Source organism: Python bivittatus, unplaced genomic scaffold (assembly GCF_059951505.1).
Source record: "Python bivittatus isolate LINGU-HERP-01145 unplaced genomic scaffold, Pbiv_v1 ctg000980_np1212, whole genome shotgun sequence".
Classification (NCBI taxonomy): domain Eukaryota; kingdom Metazoa; phylum Chordata; class Lepidosauria; order Squamata; family Pythonidae; genus Python; species Python bivittatus.
The window spans coordinates 61819405-61847104 of NW_028277125.1; the positions used below are offsets into that span (position 1 = coordinate 61819405).

At 35.9% G+C, this 27700-nt stretch overlaps 2 protein-coding genes across 7 annotated transcripts in view; one reads left to right on the forward strand and one right to left on the reverse strand.

Annotated features, from left to right (window-relative positions):
• The window catches only part of DOCK1 (dedicator of cytokinesis 1), a 458761-nt gene that overhangs the window by 173451 nt on the left and 257610 nt on the right, over positions 1 to 27700 (forward strand). The window lies entirely within an intron of this gene.
• The window catches only part of INSYN2A (inhibitory synaptic factor 2A), a 61917-nt gene that overhangs the window by 14386 nt on the left and 19831 nt on the right, over positions 1 to 27700 (reverse strand). For 4 of the 5 annotated variants that reach the window (XM_088132123.1, XM_088132124.1, XM_088132126.1 and 1 more), the window contains 3 exons: positions 26291 to 27518; positions 19057 to 19149; positions 1384 to 1455 (listed from right to left, as the gene is read on the reverse strand). In XM_088132123.1, the coding sequence (XP_087988249.1) occupies positions 1384 to 1455; positions 19057 to 19149; positions 26291 to 27518 (1393 nt within the window). The remainder of the gene's footprint in view (positions 1 to 1383; positions 1456 to 19056; positions 19150 to 26290; positions 27519 to 27700) is intronic. The other variant, XM_088132127.1, reaches the window with a different exon arrangement.

The window sequence follows — 27700 nt, forward strand, 5'->3', positions numbered from 1 at the left end:
ATGCAGGAGAACGAATGAGATGGCATTAGCTCAATCGATACTGCACCAATTTATGCTTGATGGATTATGCAAACAGACAGCACAAGCTGTGACACAAAAATACTTAGAAATGTAGTCCTTGTGTCCTAAAACATCCTACAATTATTCTTGGCAACAACCATCCCATAGGCTACCCAGGTAATATAACAAATTTCCTTCATTGATTATTCCAGAAGACTGTTAAACAAATATAATATGCAGCAGCATCTCATCATTTATGAAGATGATTAACGATAATATATACTGTTATAAGATAATTTAAATGTTAGATTAAGCAACGTATGTGTATAAACCTACTCATTTGCTACCTTTAATATTTATCTTAATCAACCTAGTTTTGTGAAGAATAATGAAAATCTATGTTTTTACCAGTTTTCTACCTCTCCAATTTCTGGAGGAAGGTAAGATTTACAAGTACATGTTGATAGATAATCTATTACAGGTAGTCCTCGACAGTAATTGGGACCAGAATTTATGTTGCTAAGTGACATGGTTGTAAAGTGCAATATCATGTGACAGCACCACTTAGCGATGGCAGTTCCGACACTTCTAAATGCTGTCATTATGTGAATCTTGTGCTGTCATTAAGCATGACATTACGTGGTTGCCATTTGCAACCTCCTGCCAGCTTCCCCATTGACTTTGCTTGTCGGAAGCTGGCAGTGAGGGCCCCAAATGGCAATTGTGACTGCAGGGACCCTGCACCGGCCGCAACTTCAAGGACTGGTCATAAGTAGCACTCATTCAGTGCCACCATAACTTTGAACAGTCGCTGAATGAGTGTCGTTAAGCTAGGATTTCCTGTGTGTGTATTTTCACCAAAACTATGTTTGCAATATAGAATCCTTTATTTCATCATGAAAATGTGATGCAGAGAGTTCTGAGTGGCTATTCTTTCTGTTCTTTGAATGTAAAAATGTGCACATTCACTCAAGACAATTCATTTTTAGGCTAAACACTACAAGTATATGCCGTGTACCTTTTTAAAAGCTAATATTCAAGATTTCCACTGTTATAGGCTTTCAAGTTTATTATCTTAGCCATAAACACATTTTTTAAATGAAAAAAAAAGATATTATTTTGATGAAGTCTTTGCTACAAATTTCTATTCTAGTATTGTACAAATTAACAACACACACCACTATCCCCATCTCATTTCTCTTTTTTCTAGTATTTGAATATTTTATAAATTGGATTTTATAGTACAATAAACATTAATTTCCTGTTCTTAAGAGCGTTCATGCTGAAATACCAATTTAAAACAGTGACTTGCATTCAATTTCCATTACTGAATAAAATCATTTTTACCCAATTTAAAAAGTGGAAACGTGAGAATTCACTTACCTATAGATTATACACGCACTGTTCCTACACGTGTCACAATTGGATGTGTCTTGACCAGTTCGATATGAAAGCCTAAAAATATAAGAGCATGAATTTGTTAAAAAAAATTGGCTTCTTCATTGTTTTAAGTGGGGTGAGGGTATGGAATTTAATTTTAATTTCTCATTCCATTTGTTGTTAGTTTTAAATCTACATTTAGGCAGATAAGAACGCTTGTGCATTTTGATATTCAGAGAAGACAGATTGTTAATATATTGAAGGCCACAACTGAAATCAAGCTGTATAGGCATGATTTACATATTGTAGATGGTACATGTTTGTTGCAATGTTTTTGTTAGATTTTATCCATTCAAATGATACATATTGTCCACAAGGGAATGTTGGAGTCACCTGCAATAAGCAAGAGGAATGACATTATTGCTAAATTTTAGAAGTCATTCAGTAACCAAGCTTTATTGTCAGGGAAGGCATACAGATTACTCTTGTAACTTGCATTCACAGCCTTTGTGCTTCCAGCATTATTTCTTGAATGATTACACATAGAACCTGAATGCAGAAGTACAGCTCACCTTAAGGCAATATATTGGCCACTTTGAAATGAATAGTAATTGATTAATGCACAGCTCTGATATAATTACAATCTGATATAATACAATTTGATAGAAGCTTAAGTCAAAACATTATACTTGTTCATTTATTTATTGAGGAAAATGATCCAAAGCTACAAATTTGTGTGTGGCAAAAGTATGTGATTAAGGAGAGGGCGGAGCTGGCGTCGCGGCGATACGGCGGGCGATCCTGGGCTCCCAGGATGGCAGCCGATATCTCCTCCCCCGGACGGTCCCGATGGACCTAAGCCGTCCCGTAGAGATGGCGATCGCAAAGGGCACGTCCCGCGGATCTCAGGGACGCCGCAAGTCCCAGATTGATCCGGGGAGAAGCTCTTGAAGCCAGCGGAGGAGAGCCAGCCAAAATGGCTGCGAAAGCCGGGGCAGCTCCAAAGGAAGAAGGAAGAGAAGGGTGTCAACTGGGTGAGATGGACTTTTACTATTTAACTATTCTTAGAGAACACCTTAAGTAACTTAAAGAGATTTTTAAAAGTGAAGAAAAGTGGATTAAGCGGCGAGATCGAGCCTTATAAAAAAAGGGGGGAAATTTTTTTTTCTTTTCAACTTTCCCTTTTTAGTGGAATTGGCAAGATGTTTTTTTCTTAAAAAAATATATATTTTTAATTGGATTGGCTTTTTCTTTTTAATACTCAATAACTCTTTATCTTAAGCCTTTTTTTTTACTAAGATTTCTTTATTGTTGTAAGAAATTTATACTTTTTGATTTTGAAATGGGGAAAGTGGAGTTAAGAGAAAGTAAATGAAAGAAAGTTACACTACCATCTAGAGGCTCAACATAGTGTTTTTTTTCTTCTATTGTGACGCATGCTCAAGGACCCTGTGCTTTCTAAAAAGATAGTGGGATGTGCATGTTTATACAGGTGCCATCCGTAACTATAAATAAGAAAGTGGAGTTGAAAGCGATTTTGAAAATATCAAGATGGAAAGTTTGAGCTAGTCACAAGAGCCCTGATTAGTGGCAGTAGCTCTTCTTTCTGCTAGAAGCTCTGCTTTGCTCTCCATTCCCCCCTCAGTTGGATTTTTTTTAAAGAGACTTAGTCTTTTCCCTCCTCTTCTTCTTTTTTTTTTTTCTCCTCTTGTTTTTTTTTTTTTTTTTTATTTTTGGCAAGAACAAAGATAAAGAATCCTTTGATTCAATGAAGGTTTATCAAGACAATAAACTATACGAGAAACACAATGCATAAAAAGATCTTTAAACTATTGAGGATGATTATAAAAAACTGGAAGAAGAGCTGCAGAAATTCCCGCAAAAAAAAAAAAAGAAAAAAAGATACTAAAGCTAAAATGGACTTAATTAAACATAAAACAGGATCAATGGAAAAGGAAGAAATAGTACAAGAAATCAGAAACATTAAACAGAATTATTGTGAGGCTTATAAACTGAGAATTAAAAGGGTTAATCAACTGAGAAATGAAGAGGGACAGACTTGTTCTTGGCACTGAGGGTGAGAAAAAGATTATACAAGATTATAATGGAAAATCGTACTAAAAGAATGCACAAAAAGAAGAAGTAAAACAATATTGAAAGAAACTACTTCAGATGTTTAAAGAAAAACGAGGGGAATACAACAATGATGGAACTGACAGAAGCTTCAAAAAGCAGAATGTTTGAAAGGACATTTATTATTGCTTTCTCTTATCCAATAATATAGAAAAAGGAATAAACAGCTAGATATTTTGGGATATTGAATGAAAAGGGTGAACTCAAAATTATGCAAGTGCTGGAATAAAGTATAAATCTGAGATATATAGTTAAAAATTGTATTTGATTCTAAATGTTTTAAGAGATTAGACATTTACATATGGTTGAATATAGTAACATATAGATTTTAAACTAGAGATTTTTTTGTTGAAATATGTAGTGAAGAATCTGGTTAGAACTGTAACCCGGTTAGAACTGTAACTGATATTGTAACTGATACTGGTTAGAACTGTAACTTTTAAGAATTGGAAAAATTAAAAATTACTTATGCAGGAGGAAGTTATTGAAAATTATGAAATGTGCAGAGATGAGTTAAACTGAGATTTGAAATTAGAGTAAGAAGATAAGTAACTTGTTTTTATTAATGATTGGATGAGAAAATATAGTAATGTAATGGATTAGGAAACTTTATAATAGAAATTTGATATTAATTATTATATATATACACATATAATCGATAGATGAAAATGTATTACTAATCCTATTGAAAGTTAAAATTTCTTGTAATAAATGATTTTATAGATTAGCTATGAATGATTAATAATTGTTAATTGATAAGTATACAAGTATATTTTGAATAGATGATATGAGAATTTAAGATTATGAAAGGGGCACCAACGAGTTGGTAACTGGTTGACACACGCTATAAAATGGAAGATGCTCTTTTTTTTATGCCTTTTTATGGTTTTGTTTGTCCATGTATGTTTTGTGTTTGTTGTAAAAATAAAAAAATATTAAAAAAAAAAAAGTATGTGATTAACAGATCATGTGAAGGGGAAATTAGAGTCAGGTATTTCAATCAATGGGATGGTTTGTTTTTGATTAATTTGTTTAATGGGGTTCTCTTTATATAGTTTTAGGACTTGTGTGGGGAACAAAGCAGAGTTCATATTTATGCAGAAATACTGAAAATTCAAAAGAATTCACAAACTTTACACCACCAATGTAGGATGTAATACCATATATAATTAGACTGTTGCCCAGATATAAATGTCTTATGTTTTGTTTTGTGTGCCTAATTTCCATCTTAATTTATTACAGTATGAATAGAAAAATCATTTAATGTTATTTCAGCAATGAAAAAAATCATACAGCAGGAGGTTCTAATAATCTGAATTGAAATACTTGTGTTGCACTTTAATTACAAGTATTAATTCATGTCTGTTGTTCCAGAATGAAATGCTTAGTAATATCTACCTTTCTCAATAATTTTACAATTTGTAAATGTCATTCTCTACTTTATGCTTATATTGAAAACTGTACAACAATGCTATGCCAACTATTAGGTGAAACCAAACAGCTACTGTGAGTGACCAATCAGGATGGCCAGTGAAGTGTCCAAGTCCCTTATCAGAGCTGTTGCTTTACTGCCCCAAAGGCAAAGAGCAACGTAGGCCAACTTGCTGACTTTTTGGTTGTTGAATGAGGGTCACTCTATAGGGGTCAGAGTAATGAATTGTGACATGGGAACTGATGAAGCCCTTATCTATAGGGTGGCCAGCTATACACAGACTAGCATTGCTGCTGCTACTACAGAAAAGGTGGGCATGAGGGAGCACACAGTAGGACAGAACAGTGGAGATAGCAGGCAGATACTCATTTAATCTCACTTTTTGTTAGGCTGTCCCTGTACATATACTTTCCAGTTGTGATACTGAAGCTGCTCTGGCTGAAACAAAACAACACACTTAGAGGGTAAGGGATGAGCCACTGGATCTCCAAGATAGAAAGTGAAATTTGGGTCTTATTTATGGCAGATGGAATGATGATGGTGGAGTCTCTGTCAGAAATGTTGTGCCTCTTCCCCTCTCCCTCAAAAAAAAAAAGTCTAGTCACCCTGTATCAGTATGTCACCAGTATATTTGTTTCTTGTTTATACTGTTCATTTCCAAAAGTACACATTTCAATCACATAAAATTCCCTTGGTTGCATAAACTTTTAGGCTAGAGAAACAGCACTGGTTCCAATTATGGCAAGACACATAAAATAGAATTTTGAAGACTAGAGATACGAAGTCCAGTGTTATTGCTAATTCCAGGGATGAATACTTCTACCACAGCACTCCCAGAATTAAGTTCAGGTTAAGGGGTGCTTTAAGTCTTAAGAATATCTGTAAACCTCAAAATACTGGGGTCTTTTCTTGGGGAGATGAGATTAATATTTGGGTCCTTAACAGCCCCTCCCAATACTGGGATGCAATTTTTTATATAACCTGCTTTCATTATATCATGACATCATTTTTCAAACCAAGAGGAATGTATGTATGTATAAGTAAACAAAAAATAACCGCAAAAAAGCCCCACCCTTGTTAAATTATTCAGGTTGTAATCTTTGAATTTAAGCCTTACTTCAGAGTAAGAAAAGGCAAAATACTTATGTGCACGATACGTATTACGTGGCCTTGGAATATGAAAGACTGTGAAACAAAGAAGCTATGTTTAATATTCTTGGCTGTCACAATAATTTCATGCATATTTATATTTTGTCTTGCTCTGACTTTTATTTGTGAGTACACAAGAGGTTATATCATTTTAGGTCCAGTTACAAATCCAAAGAAATTTAAATGTGGTACCAGAAACAAAAATGAGGTTTAAATTTGCTTTCCTCAAACTTCCCTATTTATGCAGCCATAAATTATCCCTTTATTTATGTAGTGCTGTCAGCTATATGACTAAAGGGAAAAAGAAATAGTTGCTTGCCTCCAAAATCTCTGAAGTTTTATTCAGGGGAAAATGGGGGAGCAAATATACACTTGATTGCAGTAGTTAGCCATCTTCTTGTGAAAGTAAGTAATGTTCCAATAGGATGTTTCCTATGGAATAGAAAATTAGAAAACTACCTTTACCAACTCAGATCATTTGCCTTTCTGGCTCACAATACTCAGTAATAGTAGGTGTCCTGAGTTCAGATGCATTCAGTTTATTTTATTATGGTCACAGACCAGTTCAGTCAGAGAAGTATTTTCTAACCCTGACTGAAGATGCCTGATGTTGTACCAAGGATCTTCTGCATGATCTTCTGCATGACAAAGATATTGTGCTGCTTAAAGTCAAACATTTCAGAGGTCTAGCAACCTCAAACTAAACAGCTCCAAGAATTCCCACCAATAGCTCCTGATATCAGGTATCATGCTACACCTTTTCCTGAATACAGTAAACTTTCTATTTAACAGACCACAGTTTAGCAGACTTCAGAAACAAGGGGCAAAATTTCTGTCCAAGCAACCCCCCCCCAAAAAAATTACAGCATGTTTTAGTCAAACTAGTCTGTAAATTTTCCTCATTATGTGAACTTATTTACATAATTAAACAAGACATAAACCTGATGGCATATGATGCAGATTAGGATTTAAGAGATATTTAACGGATAGATATTCCCCATTACAATGAACTTTTTCTATATTCTGTTAATGTTTTGAAAGAGCTGCACAATAGTTCATGCAAACAAAGCTTTAATTCTTTAAAAGGGAATTAGCTTCTCTTAGAAATATAATGGGCCACAAATACAAGCCTTTCCTTTTTTATATAATTACACGACTAGTTCAGGGGAAAAAAAAATAGTGGAGCTTGTATTGTAAGAAAATAGAATTCTTAAGCTGGGATTCTGCTTAGGCTTTTCTTGGTCTTTTAGTATGACAACTTATATTGTGTGAATAACTAGGCCCAGGATAGGATTATTTCCTTCAGAAGCTGGACCCAGTGACAAGGCTTTCTGAGTCACATTTACCAAACTGAAATGTCATTTTTAATGAATAGTTGGCTAAATAAAGGCATGCTGTTCATAAAAAATGTCTCTGATACCTGCATTCTGGTCCAGTATAAACTTTCACATTCAGGTTTGACTCTGAAGGAGTTTAGGGCTCCTTCTGCTTTTCCTGGACACCTGACCTTAAGAACACTCACTGGACCATTGCTGTGCATTATAATCAATTTAATATAGTGAAGTTTCTAATGACTTTGTCTCTGGCTAATAAACTTTTAGAACAGCATTTTCTCAGACCTTATCAGTAATTAGCCAGTAACTGAACAATGTAATTACAATCACTCAGGTCTTACCCAAGAAGAAATGGTTGCTTAACACATTCCATTGAATCCCGGCCAAATTAAACAGAAATTACTTTATTTTCAAAGGTTAGGTAGACTGACGATAATAGTGGTATAACTGTTATACAACAGTTTGAGTTAAGTTTCAACCCTTCAGTAGTACATATCAGTTAGACTCCCCAGCCAAATTAGTTCTTAGCTGTTCAGAGATTATTCTGTTTCATGAACTGTGGCTAAAAACTCCTGCCCAAGTGCAGAAATTAATACCCTAGGTACATAAATGAAAGCTCTTTTGTCCAGTCAGATTCTGGAGAATATCATAGTGTGGCCCATTTTAAGGTCAGTAATGTTAAACCATAAATTATGATTTATTTAGTTCTAATTACAATTTGCTAGTATTGAACATACCCATTTTAAGTATATTATAAATATCACCTTTTATCTGGTATGTGTTGGATACACACATGGTGTATATCCTTGGTGTAATTCACCTTGGTGAATTATATAGTTACATAATTATCACTCTCTTTCTCTCTGCACTAGAGTAGGCTGAATAGCTGCTATTGGTATATTACCATTTTTTAAAACTGATTTTAGAATGTGAAGTTACATTCCCAGTAGGAATATCAACTTCCTATTGAGAAGTTTCTTCTAAGTGACGGTTCAGTGTATTTATAGATTTCAGGTTGTATACACATAAATGTTAAGAAAATAGATAAAAAAATATAAAGCTGAAAGCAGTCTTAAATGTTTATTCTTTCTGTGATATATGAATATTCTGTCCTAAAAACTGTAAGCAAAATACATACATACATACATACATACATATATATATATAATATCCTCATTATTCAAAATAAATTAGAGCAACAATAAAATACTGTGCTTACAAAAGGGGGAAAGAAAGATGCCAAAAATCATTTTAAAACTCTAGGTTTAGTATCTTTGATTATTGCTTTGTAAATCAGGCATCAATGGTACATCAGCAGTATATCTGAAGTGTTTTCTAAAATGTATTCAGATTTGTTGCATAGCTGCTGATACAAGATTACATAATCTTATATACCATATGTATAATGTCACAGATCCACTTTAGTGAAATAGGTATCAATTCTTGCAGAGTGTAAATGTTTGAAGATTCAGACAGTGGTTTTAATTTATCATATTTAATTGCAAGATAAGGTTCTTGAGATATATAAATATCTTATGAATGTTTTCATGCTTCTTGTTTGTAATGGTGTCAAAATAAGACAGCTTTGATCTATGGAATATCCCTCTTGCTATCTGTAGGTTACATAGGTTGTAGGGAACACTGTGGGAGCTGTTTATCAGGACTCCTTTACCAGCCTTATTTAGATAGCAAAATGCAGGGTCAAAATATCACTTAGTTTAAAGCAAAGAAAAACATAAGCTTTTGTGTGGAATTTAGTGGTATATCAGCAGCTGATTTTGCTTACAGAATTGGACAAGGGCAATAATAACCTATCCTATGCAACTCATCTTTGCTCTCAAAATTTCCTCTGGAGAGTTCCTTCCCCCAACCACTTAGGTTTTTGCACATTCCAGTAGGACTGTAAGAGAAAGGGGGAGAAAAATCCTCCTATGCAAGCAGATCTCCAATCAAATCCAACATGTTATTCAGCATCTTCTTGAAACTGCTAGAAGTGGGATGAGATATCAGCATGATGATGATGGTTAACTATACAACACAACTTCGGTGTGGCCTAGGCAAGCTGTAGAAGTACTGACTCAGTGTCTGGAGGCTGTAAGGGGTTGGATGGGACAAAACAAGCTCAAATTAAATCGATGGCTGGTGTGGGTCTTCCAGGCTGTGTGGCCGTGTTCTGCAAGTTTTGTTTCCTAACGTTTCGCCAACATCTGTGACCGGCATCTTCAGAGAGCAGGAGCACAGGCAGGAGCAGTTCTCTCTGTGCATCCTGGGCACAGAGAGAACTGCTCCTGTCTGTGCTCCTGCTCTCTGAAGATGCCGGTCACAGATGCTAGCAAAATGTTAGGAAACAAAACTTCCAGAACACAGCCACACAGCCCGGAAGACCCACACCAGCCATCGTATTCCGGCCGTGAAAGCCTTCGACAATACATAAAATTAAATCCTTGCAAGACAGAGTTGGTATTTGTAGGTGAATGTTCCAACTTGATACCAGTTCTAAAGTTGGCTCTGGACAGGGTTGCACTCCTCTGAAGGAACAGGTGTGCAACCTGGGTGACCTGGACACATACCTATTATTCAAGTATGAGGTGGAAACGTGATCATGAGGGCTTCACCTAGTGCCCCAACTGGCCCTTCTGGCCTAGATCACCATGAATGAGTCACTCATGGATAAATGAGTCATGTTTTTATCCCCTTGCAACTAAAGCAATGTACTTTACAAGTGTCCCTTGAAAATGATTTAAAAGTTGTAATTGGTTCAAAATATAGTGGCCTGATTGCTAACAGCATAAAGAAGGTTTAGTAGTGTTACACCTTTGCCAAGGTCACTGCATTATGTATAGGGTATAGGGAATGGCCTTGAACGGCAGGACAAAGAGCTGCTATCAAGACAATGGTCAGATAAGCAGGGTTTGAACTTAAGTCAAGAAACTAATTTGAAAAAACATCTCAGACAAGCCTCTCCCTAGTTCACATGAAGATAAAGAAAGGGGGGAAGCACATTAAGACTTGCAAGATTCTGTTACTATAGTGGTTATAATAAAACTAGTCCTCATCTATACAGCACTGGTTTCAGGAGGCTTCTGTGCCTCAGGGTCCTGGTTTTTAATCTTTAAAGCCCTACATGGCTTGGTACCTGTTACCCTTAGAATCATCTCTGTCAGAATCAGCCTTTTCTGTGTGTTCATACCAGAAAGGGTTGCTGAGGGTCCTAGTCCTTGTAAGGTAAAGGAAGGGAGGCCTGGAGGCACACCTCAGCATAGCCCCATGTTATAAAATACCTTACCATGACGTATAAAACGTCCCCATCTTGCCTTCTTTTGTAACACTGTTAAGAGTATCGTTTTTCAACAAGCTTTTGGTACAGATGGTGGACTTGGATTGCTTATGTAATGTATTACTGTGTTTATATTGATGTGATTGATGGTTTTACTTTTGTTATTTAAACTTCCTGAGTCAATTAAGGTAGGGCAGCATAGAAACATGGTATAAACAAATGTTGTTTACTATCTTCTCCTCCTTAATGCTGTCTTAATTAGGGCCTCAACCTAGGAATTTTTCATTACTAAATTAGCATAGTACCATTGTGCTTTCTTAGATCTGAAGTTGGGCCTTGCTTAATTCAGGTTTGTAACTGGAATATCTCTAAAAAAAGATTAAACTATAGCCAAATCCTGGACCTAGGAATGATATAACATAGTTTGACATGAATTTATTAGTACTTATTTTTTTATATGTAGAAGGAAACAACATTTAGACAAAGTTGTCTTGCTTTACGTGCCTTGTTAATATAAGCATTTTATCTGGTACCATTGCTTGTATTATCTATAAAGGGGGACAATCTAGTTGTTCTTTCCACATTTATTTGGGAAGTCCTATGTCTGTCTGTCTGTCTGTCTAATTCTGAATGAGAAGAGCTTGCATATTTAGCATGGATACCAAAATTGATTGCCAAGAGATGCAAAGATTAATCTCTTTCTTGTGATGTACAACAGAAAAAAAGCTACTTTTTCACAAAGAGAAGTAAACAAAGATTCATATTAGCCTCCTCAAAAACGTAAAACATACTTTGCAACCCCCAATTTAATAGAATCTAACTACAACATTTCCATAAAGCAAGCATAAATTACTGTCATCTGGGGGTTGCAAAGTATTGCGAAGTCACTGATTTTTGTCATGGAATTTGTCACAGATCAGGAATAGGCACAAAAATGCATTTAGTAAGATATTTACATAGGAATAGCCCAGCTGGATCAGGCCAAGACCTGTCATAGTTCACCATTTTGTTTTTCACATGACCATTCTGATGCTTCTTGATTATATACAAGTATTGAGGTGAAGAGCTACCCCTCTAACTGATATTAGGAGGCATATGAATCTGAATCACTGAATCTCAAAACTAATACCTCTTGAAATGCCTGGCCTCCATGAATTTATGCATCCAAGTGAGTGGCCTTCACTATGTCTTGTGATGAATTCCACTTATGTGCTATGTGAAGAATACCTTCCCTTTGTTTGGAAATTGCTACAATCAATTTCACTGGATGATGCTTGGTCCTAATATCTCGAAAGAAGGACAAATATGTTCCCCTGTTCCCTTTTTCCATGCCGTGCATGATTTAATGCCTCTTGATTATATCCTCCCTCAGTTACCTCTTTTCCAAAGTAAAAGGCTCTAAACATTCTACCCTTCATTTAGCTATTATGATTTTTTCTGTGCTGGTTATAGACATTTCAAGTCCATTACTGGATATGTAAAATTAAGACTTTTGCTTCCATGTGCCTAACTTTACTTCACTTAAATTACCATTTGGTTAATGATTCACGCAGTTCAGAAAGTTCCTTCCAGAACTCTTTACATATCATATGTATAACCACCCTCAGTAGTTTATTATCATCTGCAAACTTGGTCAGCAAAAAGCTTACCCCCAACTCATGATAATTTAAGAATAAATTAAAAAGCTCCAGTCCCAGTACAGTTCCTTGAAGGGCACACATTATTTCTCTGCATTCAGAATACTTCCTTGTTCCTTCTTATTCTTTGTTTCTGTTTTTAACTAATTAATCCATAAAACAAGAGATCCTCTTATCTCAAGACTGCTAAGGTTACTCAAGAGCCTTTGATGAGGGGTAAGGCAAAATTATATTTGCTGGATCTGTCCTATCTCTTTGGTATTAAAGACTTTTATGCACAACTTAATCACTTTCTCTGATTTCTTTATATCCATCTTGAACAATTCATTCATTCATTCATTCATTCATTCATTCATTCATTCATTCATTCTCAAATGTATATGCTGCCCATCTCACTGTATAAGTGAGGTACAATCTCACCTCAAGGGGCAAGATGTTCCACAGGGCAGGGGCAATGGCAGAAAAGCTCTCCTCCTAGACCCTGCCAGTCGAAATTCTCTAGCCAACAGGGTCCATAACATGCCCTTCCTGCTGGACCAGGTGGAAAGGGTCAATGTAACTGAGACAAAATGGTTCCTCAGGTAACCTGGGCCCATGCCATGAAGGGTTTTAAAGGTCATAACCAATACCTGGAATTGGACCCAGAAGCAAACTGGTGTCCAATGCAGCTCGTGCAGCAGAGATGTTACATGGGCAGCCCTAGAGGCACCCATAACTGCCTGTGCTGCCGCATTCTGCAGCAGAATGCAGCTTCCAGGTACTTTTCAAGGGTAGCCCCATGTAGAACGTATTGCAGTAGTCCATACGGAAGATGACCAGGGCATGAGTGTCTGAGAGAAGGGCTTCCCAATCCAGGAAAGGGCACAACCAGCATGCAACACAAAGTTGAGCAAACGCCCTCCGAGCTACAACTGCCACCTGCTCCTCAAGCAGGAGTTGTGAGTCCAGGAGGACCCCAGATTCCGCACCAGGTCCATCTTGGGCAGTGCAACCCTATCCAGGACCAAAAATGGTAAGCCCCCAGATGTGGAAGAGCCCTGAACCCACAGCCCCTCCATCTCACCAAGGTTCAGTTGAAGCCTGTTGTTCCCTATCTAGACCCACAGCCTCCAAGCACTGTGAAAGAACATCCACAGCATCACTTAGTTCACCCGGGATGGAGTTGTACAATTGAGTATCATTTGCATACTAATGATACCTCATTCTGTAGTGATGGATGATCTCACCCAGTGGTTTCATGTAGATGTTAAAAAAGAGCAGAGAGAGCATCGAGCCCTGTGGCACCCCACAAAGCAGGGTCCATGGGCTGAACCTCTCAGTCCCTATCAACACTGATTGGAATCGGCCTCAGAGGAAGGAGGTGAACCAGCACAAAACTGTGCCCCCACCCCCAACTCCTGCAGCCAACCCAAAACAGTACCATGGTCAATGGTATCAAAAGCCACTGAGAGGTCAAGAGCCAGGATGGATGCACTATCCCCATCCTGATCCTGCCAGAAACCATCTAAAAGTGCGACCAATGCTGTTTCTATCCCATATCCGGGCCTGAAACCCAATTGAAAGGGGTCCAGATAATCCATTTAATCCAGGATCCTCTGGAGCTGCAGCACTACCACCTTTCCTACCACCTTCCCCAAAAAGGGGAGGTAAGAGACTGGCTGAAAACTGTCAGCGATGACTTCTTGAGGAGAGGGCAAACCAGCACCTCTTTAAAAGGAGCCGAAAACACCCCCTCCTTCAAGGATGAATTAACCATTGCTAGAACCTAGTCACATGCCATCTCCCGGGAGACCTTAACCAATGCGGGGGGGGGGGGCATGGATCTAATGCACAGGTGGCTGTGGTTAAAGACCTGAGGATCCTGTCCATTTGCTCAGGCCCAACAGGATCAAACTGTTCCCAGATAACAGGGGGAAGTCTGCTTCCCAGGCACCTTCAAAGGACCTATGCCATACTTGGCCTCCAACTGGGAACGAATCTAAGCGATTTTACCTGCCAGATGCACAGCAAATTCCTCTGCATGGCCCTGAAAGTAAACCACCTTCAATTTTTTTTGTTGTCTAAAGGTCCAACTGCTTCTCTGGCTGGTTTTCTGGTTCAGATAGGTTTAGAGACATTCTGATTGTTTTTCTTAACTTTTTTTTAATGTGCTGGGTTTTTTTTATTTTTTGTTTTTTTGCATTTTCACAGAGTCACTAAATTTATCTTGACCCTTCATTTCTGAAGGTGGGAGTTTAGTTTGATGATTGAGCTATCAAGTCTGTTCCTTAGGGTGAAACTATTCTGGAGAAACACATGTTTAAAAAATAGATATGTTCCAACAACTTTAGATATTGAATGTCTGAACTATATGAGGGAAAATGTTTAGATTGATGTTCATCACTGATCAAGCTCCTCTCCCCATTAATGATATTGTGGTTTCTATTTCTATTTTGGCTCAATGATTACTTTTTCCATTACAAAATGAAACAAAAGGCTATAAGAGAACTTTACTTTTGGCTAAGTGTATTCTCTAAAAAAAATGTATTCCCTTTTGTATACCCCAATAATTTAGTCAGGACTCTGATTAAAAACAAAATCCACTGTAGTTTGCAATGTCTCATTTCAGAGAAATCTCGTGAATTCTCATCAATGTAACAGTTTCTTTGGTTTGTGCTCACCTTCTCCATCTAGTGGCCCAGGTGACTTTGTGCAAGTCTGAAACTTAAAGATATCAAGTCTGTATATTTGTGGTATACCATGGATCTGTGAATATCAGAATTCACAATGGCAACATAGCCATAGCATATATAAACCAAAAAGCAGGATTTCCCCCCCAAGGCTTAAGCATACTTTATATGATTCTTTAAGACAAAATACTGCTCTGGGCTAAAAGTACCATATTGCCAATGATTGTTTGACTAGCAAAATTTCTCAAAGTCTTCAGAAAACTGTATTTTTTTATTGAAAAATTCATAGGGCAGACATCTTGTTAAAAACATACAGCCATTGTTCTATACCTCTCTGGATTATACTTGCAGGGAAATAAAGAACAGACATCAAGCTTACGTTCATTTCAATTCCAAATAGGCACAACCAGTAGATTGTGCTTATAGAACAACATCTAATTGTATAAGATAGGTATATACATCTTCAGTTGTGCCAAGGGTTCCACCAGGCTTGTGATGGCATAACTTAGACTACTGAAAAATGGGATGGGGATACAGAAGCAGATTCAAAAACAAGGTGGGGTGAAAGTAACTTTACATTAAACTTTAGCTCACACATATTTAGTGATTCCCCAACCTCTCACATTTTAGTTGATACCTTGATCTTAAATAAGTTAAGAAATATGTGAGCAAAAAACCCCACAACAGATTCTCATACGTATCTCTCATATGCACATGTCTCATATACAGAGGAAGTAGCTAGATAAAGATGAAGAACAGAATTGGATGGGTATACTGGGGCACTAAACGACAATAGGTCGTCCACTGATAAAATAACCCAGTTTAGTAACTGACTCTCCTTCAGCCTGAGAATAGGAGTTGAGAAAAGAATCCCACGCATGCTTGGTTGCAATCAGAATCCAATGGTAGAATTTATATAACATTCGAAATCCTATTAAAGTTCTGAAGAAGCAATGTAATTCCTGAGAGGATACTTTAAAAGCTGGATAAAATTCTGACAATGTTCTCACAGGACATTATCTATTGTGTAGTAAATTGTCCACTGATTCTGTGTACAAAGATGCACCTGCTGTACATGTCTCTAGATAGCCTATAAACTTTGTGTTGATTTATTTGGAATTTAGAAATTCTTGTAATTAGAGAACTGTGCTGGTAATTGGAGAAACTAGAAGAACTGATTTTGGAGGGAGAATGATCGATTCAGAATAAAGAAGGTGAGACCAGATATATGTTGCCCCAAATTTCTGATTTATACAGCAAATACATTTTTAGGAATGAAAGTATTGGAAGAAATAAGAGATGGAGTCAAAATTGGAGGCTGAAACACTAACAATTTAAGATATGCAGGTAACACTACTTCATTATCTGAAAGCAAAGAACACTTAGAAGAAGTCATGATTGAAGTAAAAAATCTAGGTTAATGTTAAATATTAAGACAACAAAAATAAGGTCCACCATTGCTGGCGAAGAAGTGAAGATGTTGTTTTTATTGGACTCATGAATAAAGATGGACTGTGTGTTGGAGAGATAAAGAGGAAATTAATCCTAAGGAGGAAGGCTAAACAAGATCACAAAGAATAAATGTATTTCTGTGACCATAAAGATAAAAATATTTAAGGCAATAGTCTTTCTAGTGCTAATATATGACTGTGAAAGCTGGACATTGAGAAAAAATTAAAGAAACAAGATAGGCACCCCAAATTAAGGATTTGAAGATGGTTGCAAAGAAGGCCATGGACTGCAAGAACTAATCAATCAGTCCTGGACTGTATAAAGGTTGAGTTTTCCTTTGAGACAGTGATAAACAAATACAGGTCAAGATGGCAAGCTTACTGAATCTGACTTGATAGTTCCTAACTAACTATTTCATTAATTTCGTTGAACAGCTCTCTATCTTATTTTGCTGCCATAAGTTCTTGTTCTCAGATCTATCCAGAATGTATAGTATATTTATTATACTTGTATCCTATCTTCTCTCATGGAGTTCATTTTAATCTCACAGTAAACATAGTAAACACAGTAAAGATGATGTAGGTTTGGCTTGAACATGAGAGTTGAAGGGACAAAGGTGTTTCAGGGCACACTTGCTCAGGTAGCACCTGTCAGCAACTAATTAAAGCATCTGCATCTTTAACTGGAATTACTTGACTGCAGATCTTAGGAAAAGATGGTTTGGTGTAAGGAGTTGCTCACAGGATCTACATATGTGTCCATGCATGGTATGAACCACCTTTCCCCCTTTAAATCTGAAGCATTGCATAGTCCTGGTAATCACTGTACAATTGAACTAATGTGACAGAAAAGTTCTTTTGAAAAAATGCTCAGTTGACCCAAGTTGCTTATTGCCTGATTTATATTCGTGTTCAAAAGGCTGAGTTACAAACTTCAACAGTACACCCAAATAAGATGAGTAATTACAGTCTTGACCACCATAACCGTTGGCAGACTAAGCATTACACTTATATGCAAAGCTTACTCCCAGATAGTGCTAGTTGCAAGATATCTAGTGTAAGATATCATCTTAGAAAGAACCTGTATGTTATGTTAAAACAATTAAAAACCTTCCTAGTGGAAAAATACAACACAGGACAGGTTAAATATTTAAAATCAGAGTTTCATAAAATGAAAGAGATTGTTTGTGTACTTTAACAGATATACACTATTTTAAGAGCAGAAAAAGAAAATAAGAACCCAAACTGTAATATATAATAAAAGAATCCCAGAATAGCTTGGCTTCAGTTATGCAGGCTGATACTCAGTTTTGCAGACTGACATGCAGAACTGAATTTCTTGGCTTGAGTTTAATGGGAGGGAAGAATTCTGAGATTCGTGTGCTGCTGTTTATTAAAGCTTCTAAAACTTTCAATAACCTTTTCTGTAATATGAGGTTAATAAATGTGAGTGTTTTCTGGGAAGATCTATGCTTAACATTTTTGTTTTGAAATAATAGCAATTAAAAAAAATGTTCTGCTTTTTTTCCATGGGAAAGACCCTTAGGGCAACAGTTCATGATGAAAGTGAAAGGGACAGCATAACTGAAAGAGCAGTCAAACAACTGGCTACTGCAGGCAAAAGTCAACAGAATATTGGCTTGTACAGTATTTATGTCTTGACAACAATATGTCAAAACGTACTTGCAGTATTTACTATCTGGAACAGTGAATTGTTGCAACCTTTAAGCAATTTTAAAGCATCTACGTTCATGAAAAATCTATAAAAAATATTACAGCCAGGCTACTTTGTGGGAAAGAAATGTAGACTTTAGTATGTTAAGGTATGTTCTCTATCAGTATCTTGATCTAACGAAATGTAAACATGGGTGAAAGCCATGCTAAAGGAAGTAAAGTTAAAAACAATGTAATCTACATTCACTACTTATTATTGAAGTATAATAAATATTCATTAAAATACATCAGCTTGTAGCTTTCTATCTCCCAGTTTCTGTTTTTTGAATATGCATTTTTTTTCTGTATTTTTTTTTTCTCTTTCAGAATTCTGGGCCCAATATTTAGTACCTGGCTTTCAGGGTTCCATGAAATAACTCCCCTCTCCCTCCACCCGAATTATAGGAATAGATAGCCAAACAAACAATGTTATATGGTAGATTCTGGCTTGCATGAAGAGAAAGAACAATTTATTGACCATTGATGGGCTAGCCATATACCTGAGCCTAGCTGTCACTATCAACCAAAGGCATGGAGAAGTATGATCAATCCATGCTGTATAATATATCAAGGGTTATATTATTGTTCCTGTGCATGTCATGATACCTCAATATCCAAACTGAGCTCTTTCTGGTTCTGTAAAGTTGTGCAAAAAGGAACTAAGGTATAGTTTAGTAATACATTGTGTCATTTCCCAGTGAATTATAGCTAGGGAATTCTCTATGTTGAATTTTGTGAAAAGTTCAGCAATCTCTTTATTTTCTTCGATTTTCTAACAGTAATTGTATTCAATTTCATATTTTCCTTTAGTTGTTTGTGAACTAGGATGAAATAATGTATTATTTATAACAGTCCGATCACACTAATAGCAGAAGACTTACTTTAATGGGTCAAGTCTCAACAAATGAGAAGAAGCTTTCATTACATAGTCAAGGTCCAATTTCGACATAAAGTTTTTCCCCTTGGAACAATATCTGTGAAAAAATACATGTGAAAAAATTATGTAGGGAATAAGATTCAAAATCCATCTGGATTTTGCAGGGGAAAAATGGGACAGCAAGGAGCAGCAATCTGATTTTTGTAGATCTATGTAACGTTTTTCACAGATATTTTACTGTACTGGGACAAAAGTGTTCATAGCTGACCAGTTAATTGTTACAGTTAATAGTTGTTCCTCTAAGAAGCATAAAGCCTGAGATATGTGATGGAAAATGCAAGATTAAGTCTACTTGTGCTGCAGAGTAGTTGTGCTGAAAACATTTTCTTCTGAATTTAAGATGCAGGATTAGAGAATGATTTTAAACTAAGTCACTTGCACCCTTCCCCAACTCGAAAATAAAATCAAAGACCGAGTTTATTGTCCTGGAACAGAGATCAAGCAGATGTAATATTTAGTCAGATAATAGGTTTCATAAATATGGAAAGGGCTTTGGTTTGAAAGAATGGCTTATTTCCTGTTAAGAGCCTTTACTTTCCGACAGAAGCCAACTGATACACGAACGTGATGATACATTTAGAACTAGGATTTATCTGAAATTAGAGAGCACTTCAAAACGAGCTGTTTTCCTCTACATGAAAGGTATCATATGTGATAGGACTTCTGGTCCACCTCACTATTATTTTAGTAGATATAGTCTGGGCTTCAAAAAAATGAGGCCTGGTTGCTACAAATGCACATGGTTATCTTTCTTTTTTTAAAGTATACCCTCCCCCCTGTTTCCAAGAAGGCATAGTTACTGTCTTTAAAATAGATATGTTTGCTTTCACAACATTTATAGTTTATAAAAAACTGAAGAAAAAACTGCATTTGTTGGTGCCTGATACTTTATTTATTTATAGCATACACTTGTATACTATATACCACCTAAAATATATATACTATATACATCCCAAAGTCAGTGAGAGTTGGGGAGCATATAAATATATTATTATTGTTATTATTTACTAACCAATACAATTATTTACTAACCAATCAAATCAACTTAAGGAGATTTACAAGAAGGAATCATAAAAAATCTCTCCTTTAACCGTCCTTAAAAACTGTGACTATAATATCTGTGTATCTATATATGAATACTACCAGCATAAATATTAACCAAAGGGCAGCAAAAGAACAAAACCAAAAAGGTAGACTGACAGTATAACTAGTATTTAAAAGAAGATTATCTTCAAGGCCTTCTGAAATGTCATTAAGGGCCAAGCTGGGAGACCCCATATTTACAACTAACTGGCCTGCACCCCTGACCTCTCTTGGGGTGGGGTCACATACATTACCTCTCATGAATACTTTATTGAATGGGTTGATTGTAGTTGGGAGACAGTCCTGAAAGTAAAGAGGAGCTAAGCCATGTAGAGCTTAATAGAGAAACCCTAAGACTTTGAGTTATATCTGGATATTTATTGGAATTTGAAGGTAATATAATACATTCATTCCAAATTACCCCACTCCCCTTTCTTATCTGCAAAAGTTATTATTATTTTAGCATATATTAGTGGAGTCTCACACTTGTACACCTGATTATTTACCCTATTTTATTGAAACAGCATTGCCATGAACAAGAAATTAGCATTCATCCCAAGGTTTGCAAAAATAAATATTTTAGATAGATAGATAGATAGACAGACAGACAGACAGACAGACAGACAGACAGACAGACAGACAGACTAAAGTCAGGATCCAGCATCACTGGTGATATGCACTGTTAACTGTTTTATTTTGAGGGAACACTGAAAAGTATGTGAAGAGGGTGGTGTAGAGTACTCTGAAAAGAGGAGGAAAATTGGATGCATTTTGTTGTACTTCATTGTCTATTTGTAGTAGTACAGTACTGAATATCTTTGGTATATAGTATCATTTAATAACATTCATTATCATTCATTCATTTACCTAAGAATTAAAGTAAAGTTAGTTTTGGACCTCCTAAATATTTGTTTCTAATTTTTTAAAAGATTCAGTTGAGTTGAGAATCCTGATTACATATATCATGCAGAAGTAATAATGCAAGCTAAATAAAAAGTTGGGATTTAACTCCAATAAATACATAAATAAATGGCTATTATTAAATAATAACATTCCTTTCCCCATTCTGTTTAGTAGTAGGAATTACTGATTTCTCTGTTGCATGGAAAACACTGATTACAGCTTCTTCTTTATATATATATGTCAGTTTATGGTAATATTTAAAACTTTTAGTTTCAAAATTGCCTTTTTATTTATTAGCAATACAGCCTATGTCTTTGTAATGAATCTTATATTAATAAAAGGATTTTTTACAAGAATAAAAGTTAAATTCTATAACTTTCAAAGAGAGATTTTGTTTAATACTGTTCTCAGCCAGCTTATTGTTTTCCATATTATTTGATTCTCCTTAAATCCCAGTTTTAATATTATCTGAAAAGTACTTGGGTACTGAAAGTTTTGAAATGGAAAAAAACCCCCACCACAATAGCTTCTTTTAGTATAAGAATGTTATAATAATATAAAAAGGATGTTGAAGATAATATAATTTTGTTCATTTAAGCAAAAGGATGAAATGAATAAAACCATATGCTGTGAGCTGCCTACTATTGCTTCTTCCAATGTTCTATGAACATAAAATCTGTATAATAATTTCTAATAATTGGAGCATTTGAAGACGAGGCTATGGCTATAGATTCTGGGAAAGAGAGACAAGATTGAATTAAAGTCATTTTAGTAATTGGTCCATCTTCTACAGTGCAAACCAATTTAATTTATTATTGAAGCTTATAATCAGGAATAGGTTTGAGTAGATGTTTTTAATCAGCTTGTAGGCTAAAGTATATATAGATTCATTTGTTTTAACATAAACTATACTGTACACCCACCTTTGTCTCTTCAGTGTGTAATTCACCTATTGAGTTTAGAATGCTTTAGTTCATATCAGACTTAGGTGCTATTAAATGGTAGTTTTTACCCACTCATACTCTAGTTAAGTGGTTTGCAAGCATTTAGCAGACTCTGGTTTTTCAGCAACATGTAAATAAGATGCTATTCATCAGGGAGGTGAGTAACCTATATGTCCTTGCTGAGTTGGATGCATAATACTATATATTAGATGAGTCAGTCATGTAAAAAAATTAATAAATATAAAATGTATATAAGCATAAACAGATTTTTAAAAAATATAGTTATAAAACTATATGTTTTAGTTTCCAGTAATTTTAATATTTTTTCAATTAATGTCAATTAAAAACCATGACATTCATACTGATTTGCATGTTCTTCTGTATATATACTATGTAAATTTGCTCACTTTACCTGAGATATAAGCAAACATATACACAACTAACTTTGTGAGGGCTGCATTGACTTTTAGGTCTTGCTGCTTTCTGAATATTTTATTTGAATATATCCAAATAGGGGAAGTAAGGCCTTTGTTCTTTATGCTTAAAGGAAAAGGATAATGACTAAAGCTCTACTCAGGAGTAGTACAGTCATAGCTATGAATAGTGAACACATTTATGAACCTCTGACAGCACATAATGCTTAGTGATTATGAATCACTGGTGTTCTTGTTTCTCTCTATATTTCCTAGTACTCTTATTTGTCTATGTCCCTGGTATATATTCTGAATCTCAATGTCATTTCCCCTCGTATTTGTGTTCTGCAGTCAGTTATGAATAAAGAGAATTTGTCCTGCCCCCCCGCCCCCCAAATTTGGGGAAACAGCTGTTTTTTCCCTCCAGGGATATACCAATATTTTCTTTTAAATGATAGATTACAATGGGTATGATGCAAAAGGAATTGGTCTGTTTGGAAATAACACAATAACACAAATAACACAATCAATCAATAAACTAGCATGCGAAAGAGAAATAATGCTTCCCTCACTACAAGTGTCTTTCAGAAGAAGCAGAAACTGCTAATTAAAGTACTATCAGAAAATAAGTCTGATTAGGCTACATTTTATATGTTAAACTGTGTATTCTGAATCTTGGTCCTCCCCTGCTCCCTGCTTTTTTCAGCTTTTTCTTTGGAAATCTGTTGGATACAATGGAGAACAAAGTCCAGAATAGAGACTTTTACAAACCAAATGTTGACAGTTTCTTCAGTTGTAGTGGTTATTTTTTCCTTGTCTGCTTTTCTTCAACAAGCAAAATGCTATATTCCTTCAAGTTCATCACCTTGTACTTCCATTTTTAACAAACATTAAAAATATTTTTAAACCAATCAATAATTGTTTGAATTAGCTGTATTTTTCAATTTTATATACTCAAACCATATTTTTATGAGCAAACCACATTATACACAATAGATTTTTTAAAAGTAAAAAAGTGACTTTCTATCTGTGAAGGGTGCTAAACATTAAGAGTAATATGTATTTCAATTTTACCCCAAATGTCTGTTTCATCTCCTAGAAAAGGTTTTTTTCCACACCTCCTCAACATTTTTGAGTCAAACCCTGGAATAATGTTCTTCCTCTGAATATTAGATTGTGTTTTTTGATAAACAGGCAGCACAAATAACCTAGTCATATTGGCATCTTAGTGGGGGAAAGGCTTGATGGTTTTTAGTCCTTACTGCAAAGCAAATCCAACCTGGGAGCCCTCACCTGAAATTTATATTGGAATTTGGTTTTTCATGGAAACGCTGATTTGTTTGTAAAAATCATTTATGCATTAAGGGCAAAATTCTGCAATTGAAGTCACTTGTAATGAAATAAATGAATTACAATAGTACTATGACACATTAGAAAAGGAATATAGCATGAATCAACTAGTTTTTAAAATCATACATGCAAATATCTATTTAGAATAGTGAACTTTTTCAGGATTGACTGATTCTACAAGTGCAGTATAAGTTAAGGATGATCTTTCTGATCAGAATTGAACCTTAGTTTTTATATGATTTTGCAGTTTGGACTCTAAGATTTTTAACAACTTTATGGGGAAAAAAAGTGAGGAGGAAGAAAGTAAAAATGAATGTAAGATAAAATCACCGTAACATAATATGTAGAGAGAGTGTTTATGTTGTGTTGGCACTAGCATTTACATAATTGTACATATTTCAGGCATATGGTCAAGTGAATTCTGGGAGGAAGAGACAGAAAACTGAACTAAAAGTCAAAAGTGCTGGTTTGGCACATTTTATATAAATTGTTCCTTGTAATAGAAGCAAATACAAAGAAAAATCTCAAACCTCTTAATTTTACTTTTAGTTTTAAGACTTTGCTGTTTCTTTTCCATCGGTTGAATATGCTAGAGGAAGCTCTAACTCCTTATTTATATATGCTGGCTGTGTTGTAGTGTTGCATTCATCACTTGCATCAGTACTTAAGTGCAAGTAGTCCCCAGTTTAAGAACGAGTCCATTCCCAAGATCTGTCCTTAAGTCAAATTTGTACGTAAGCCAAAACAGTATTATTGTATAATACTGTATTAGTATTGTATAATGAACTCAAACCACTGTGTATTTAACTTGAATTTTGCTACAATAAACTGTGTTCTTAACTATGTTGTCTGTAACCCAGGCGTTCTTAACCCGGGGACTACCTGTACATCAGTAGTTTCCTGACTACTTCCTGAAAAAATATGCACAAAACCCTTCACTTTGCATGTTTACTTTAAGAACTTTGTAATTTAAGTCATGAAATATATCCAAGCCCTACAATCAGCCATAAGACCTCTGCTAACAGGTCTCATATTAAGATCTGTTGCTTTGATAGTCACAAGACACAGGGCTTCTTCAGTGGTTGTGCCACAGTTGTATTTCCTTCCACTGGTTATGTCTGGTGAATCTTTAATGGATCTTAAATACTAGTTTATTCAACCATATTCAGCCTTTCTGAGGCAACAAAACATTAATGCCATTATATGATAGACATACAGATATGAAAAGCTTAAGAGATTCAGTATACATAGTTAAAGGTTTGAATTATTCTATTAGGTGTAAAAAGGCATGCACAAAATAAATTCTCAGATAAGCATCTAGAAACAACTGAAATCAGTTCTGCTGTACTTGAAATGTATAGCCTGTTTTTGTGTCATGGATATGGCATGTTTTAAAGTTAAATCAGTGCTGTAAATCATTTTGGCCAAGCAAAAATTATTACAGGGAACAACTTCTATGTCTATAATTATTATATCTTTAACATGCACTAATCAGTTGCTTGTTCTGGGTGAAAGCAACTTCTAAAACCACAGATAAAGAAGACACACATTGATAATTTTGGTACAATGGAAGGAATCAAAGAGGGAATGTTTACTGAAGCAGGGAAAGCATGAGCTACACAAAGCAGTTATGAGGTATGGAGATGTTGAAACAGAGGGTTGTATTTGTTAAAATACAGCCACTGAATTAACTAGCAAATGCAGGCATTATGTTTTTTAGAAGGGTAAAAAGAGTGCAAGTGAGATGCCAAAAGCACAGAAGTTGCAATTATCAGATAAAAACTTAATTAGCCAAGTCTGAGTAAATAGCTGTGCTTGTTAAGTATGTTGTGAGCAATACTTGTAAAAAAAATATATAGAACAAAGGCATAACAATATGTGGGGATATTTAAAATACTCTGCACTTCATTTTTATGAAATGACGCTATTATTCTGGGCAGTTTCAGCATTCTGAACAATGTTTTCTGCTGCCTCCCAGCCTCCTCTGGTTTTAAATAATTAATGAAAGAGTTCTTGGGTAACCGTATAGCAGATATTATTAGCTTTAACATGACCCTTTGGTTTATGACAAGTATTTGTAAGCAATATATTTTAATTTTAATATTCTTTAAAAGCAATTCTGTTACCAGAGGCATGTTTATTTTAGAAGTACTTTTGTACTAAAGCAAATGTATTATAAGATCATTATAGACACAATGAAAAAGAAAGGTCATCTGCAGCATTAGGACATTAGTGTGAAGCTAGATGCTAAATTATAATTTTCAGGTACTGTGAGTCAGGAATAATTTATTCATTAAAGTAATCCATATTAATAAAACAAGTTGACACATATGTTGCATATGCTTTTCAAGCAGTTCTGACACCTTCAGAGTAAGTACTCTAAGGACAGAAATATGGAAATTGCTGAGCAGAATTCATGCAAGCTGTTTTTTTTTTCCAAATGAGATGCTTGTACATATTAAAAAAGATTCCAAAATCAGCTTACCCTTCTCTATGAGCTTCTCCTTTTTCCAACTCCTGAATAACACCCAACAAGACCTTTATGGTTTCCTGACTTGAGCTGATCAAGTTCTCCATCATCTGTAGCTGTGCTTTCAAATCTACCACTTCTGTGTGAGGCACAATTTGTTGACATCCTTCGCTCACAGCAACTGCTGTCTGACAAGGCTGTTTTCCTTCCATGTGTGAAACATTTACCTGAAGGGTCTGCTCATTACATTTGGTAGACTGGCATTGTGCCTGTGTTGAACAGGCCTGAGCTGTACTTACAGCTTGTGACTGCAGACCATTAAGATGCAGAGTTCTTTTTCTGTCCTCCTCCTCCTCGGCTGGACACAGGGACCAGTCATTCCCTGCTGCTGCTGCTGCTGCTGCTGCTGCAGAATGCTGCTGGTCAGCCTGTGAAGTGAGTGAACCAGATGCAGGCAAGTAGACAGAAGCTACTTCTGTCTTGAACACTTTTCCTTGGCTGGCTGGATTAGCTTCCTCATTCCTCAGTGGCCCAGTGTGGTGTTTTGCTTTGTCATGCAGCTGGTAATCAGGCTCTTCTAAAACTGAAGCTGCCGAGTTCTGAAGAGAAGGAGGTTCTTTACTACAGCTGTGCAAATCAGTGCTTATACATGTCTCCAAACAGTTGTCCCTAGAAGGCGGCTCTATTGCGTTCATGCGTTCATTAGTATGTGAAATAAATTCAGCTGTCACAAATCCAGTGATTTTCTTGCTACACTGAACAGCCTCTCCTGAGATTTTGCTGTCTTTCTCTTTGACATCGATTAGGAATCCATTGTTTTGACTTGGAAAAGTATCAACGGAGGCTATGCTTTTGATTATGCTTCCCTTTTTCCGATCCAAAGGGAACGTCTGGTAACACTTTTTAAGTTCAGGTGAAGTCTGAACTCCTGTACTTTTAGTAACATTAGGGATTGATCTTCGGGCAGGCACTGTCATGTATTTCCGGTAAGCTGCTCTGTAAGAGATGGATTTTGCTTCCTTTTTGTCAGTCTGCTGTAACAGAGAGAGTTGTTTGTCCCTTTGCTCATTCTGGGCCTCGCAGATGTCTTTGAATCTCACCTGCAGGGCTTTGTTTCTTTTCTTGATCTGCCGATTGGGATCCAATGCATATTTCATCTCTAAGGCAAGTGATGCTGCTGAATCAACTTCACTCTCAGAGGCTGTAAGCAAGCTTTTGCTGGGTTCCTCACTTCCCATGGTACCTGAAGTCAAAAGCAATGTTAGGAAGACTATTACTACCCTAAGCATGTATATTTTTATTCAAACGGGATCATTTTTGTAAAAAAATAAAGTTTAGGACCTTCTGGCTGCCTAAAAATGGATCCTCACTTTTTGGGAGAGGGTGAGGTAGGGGCTTTTTCTGCATTATAAAATGGATTAGTAG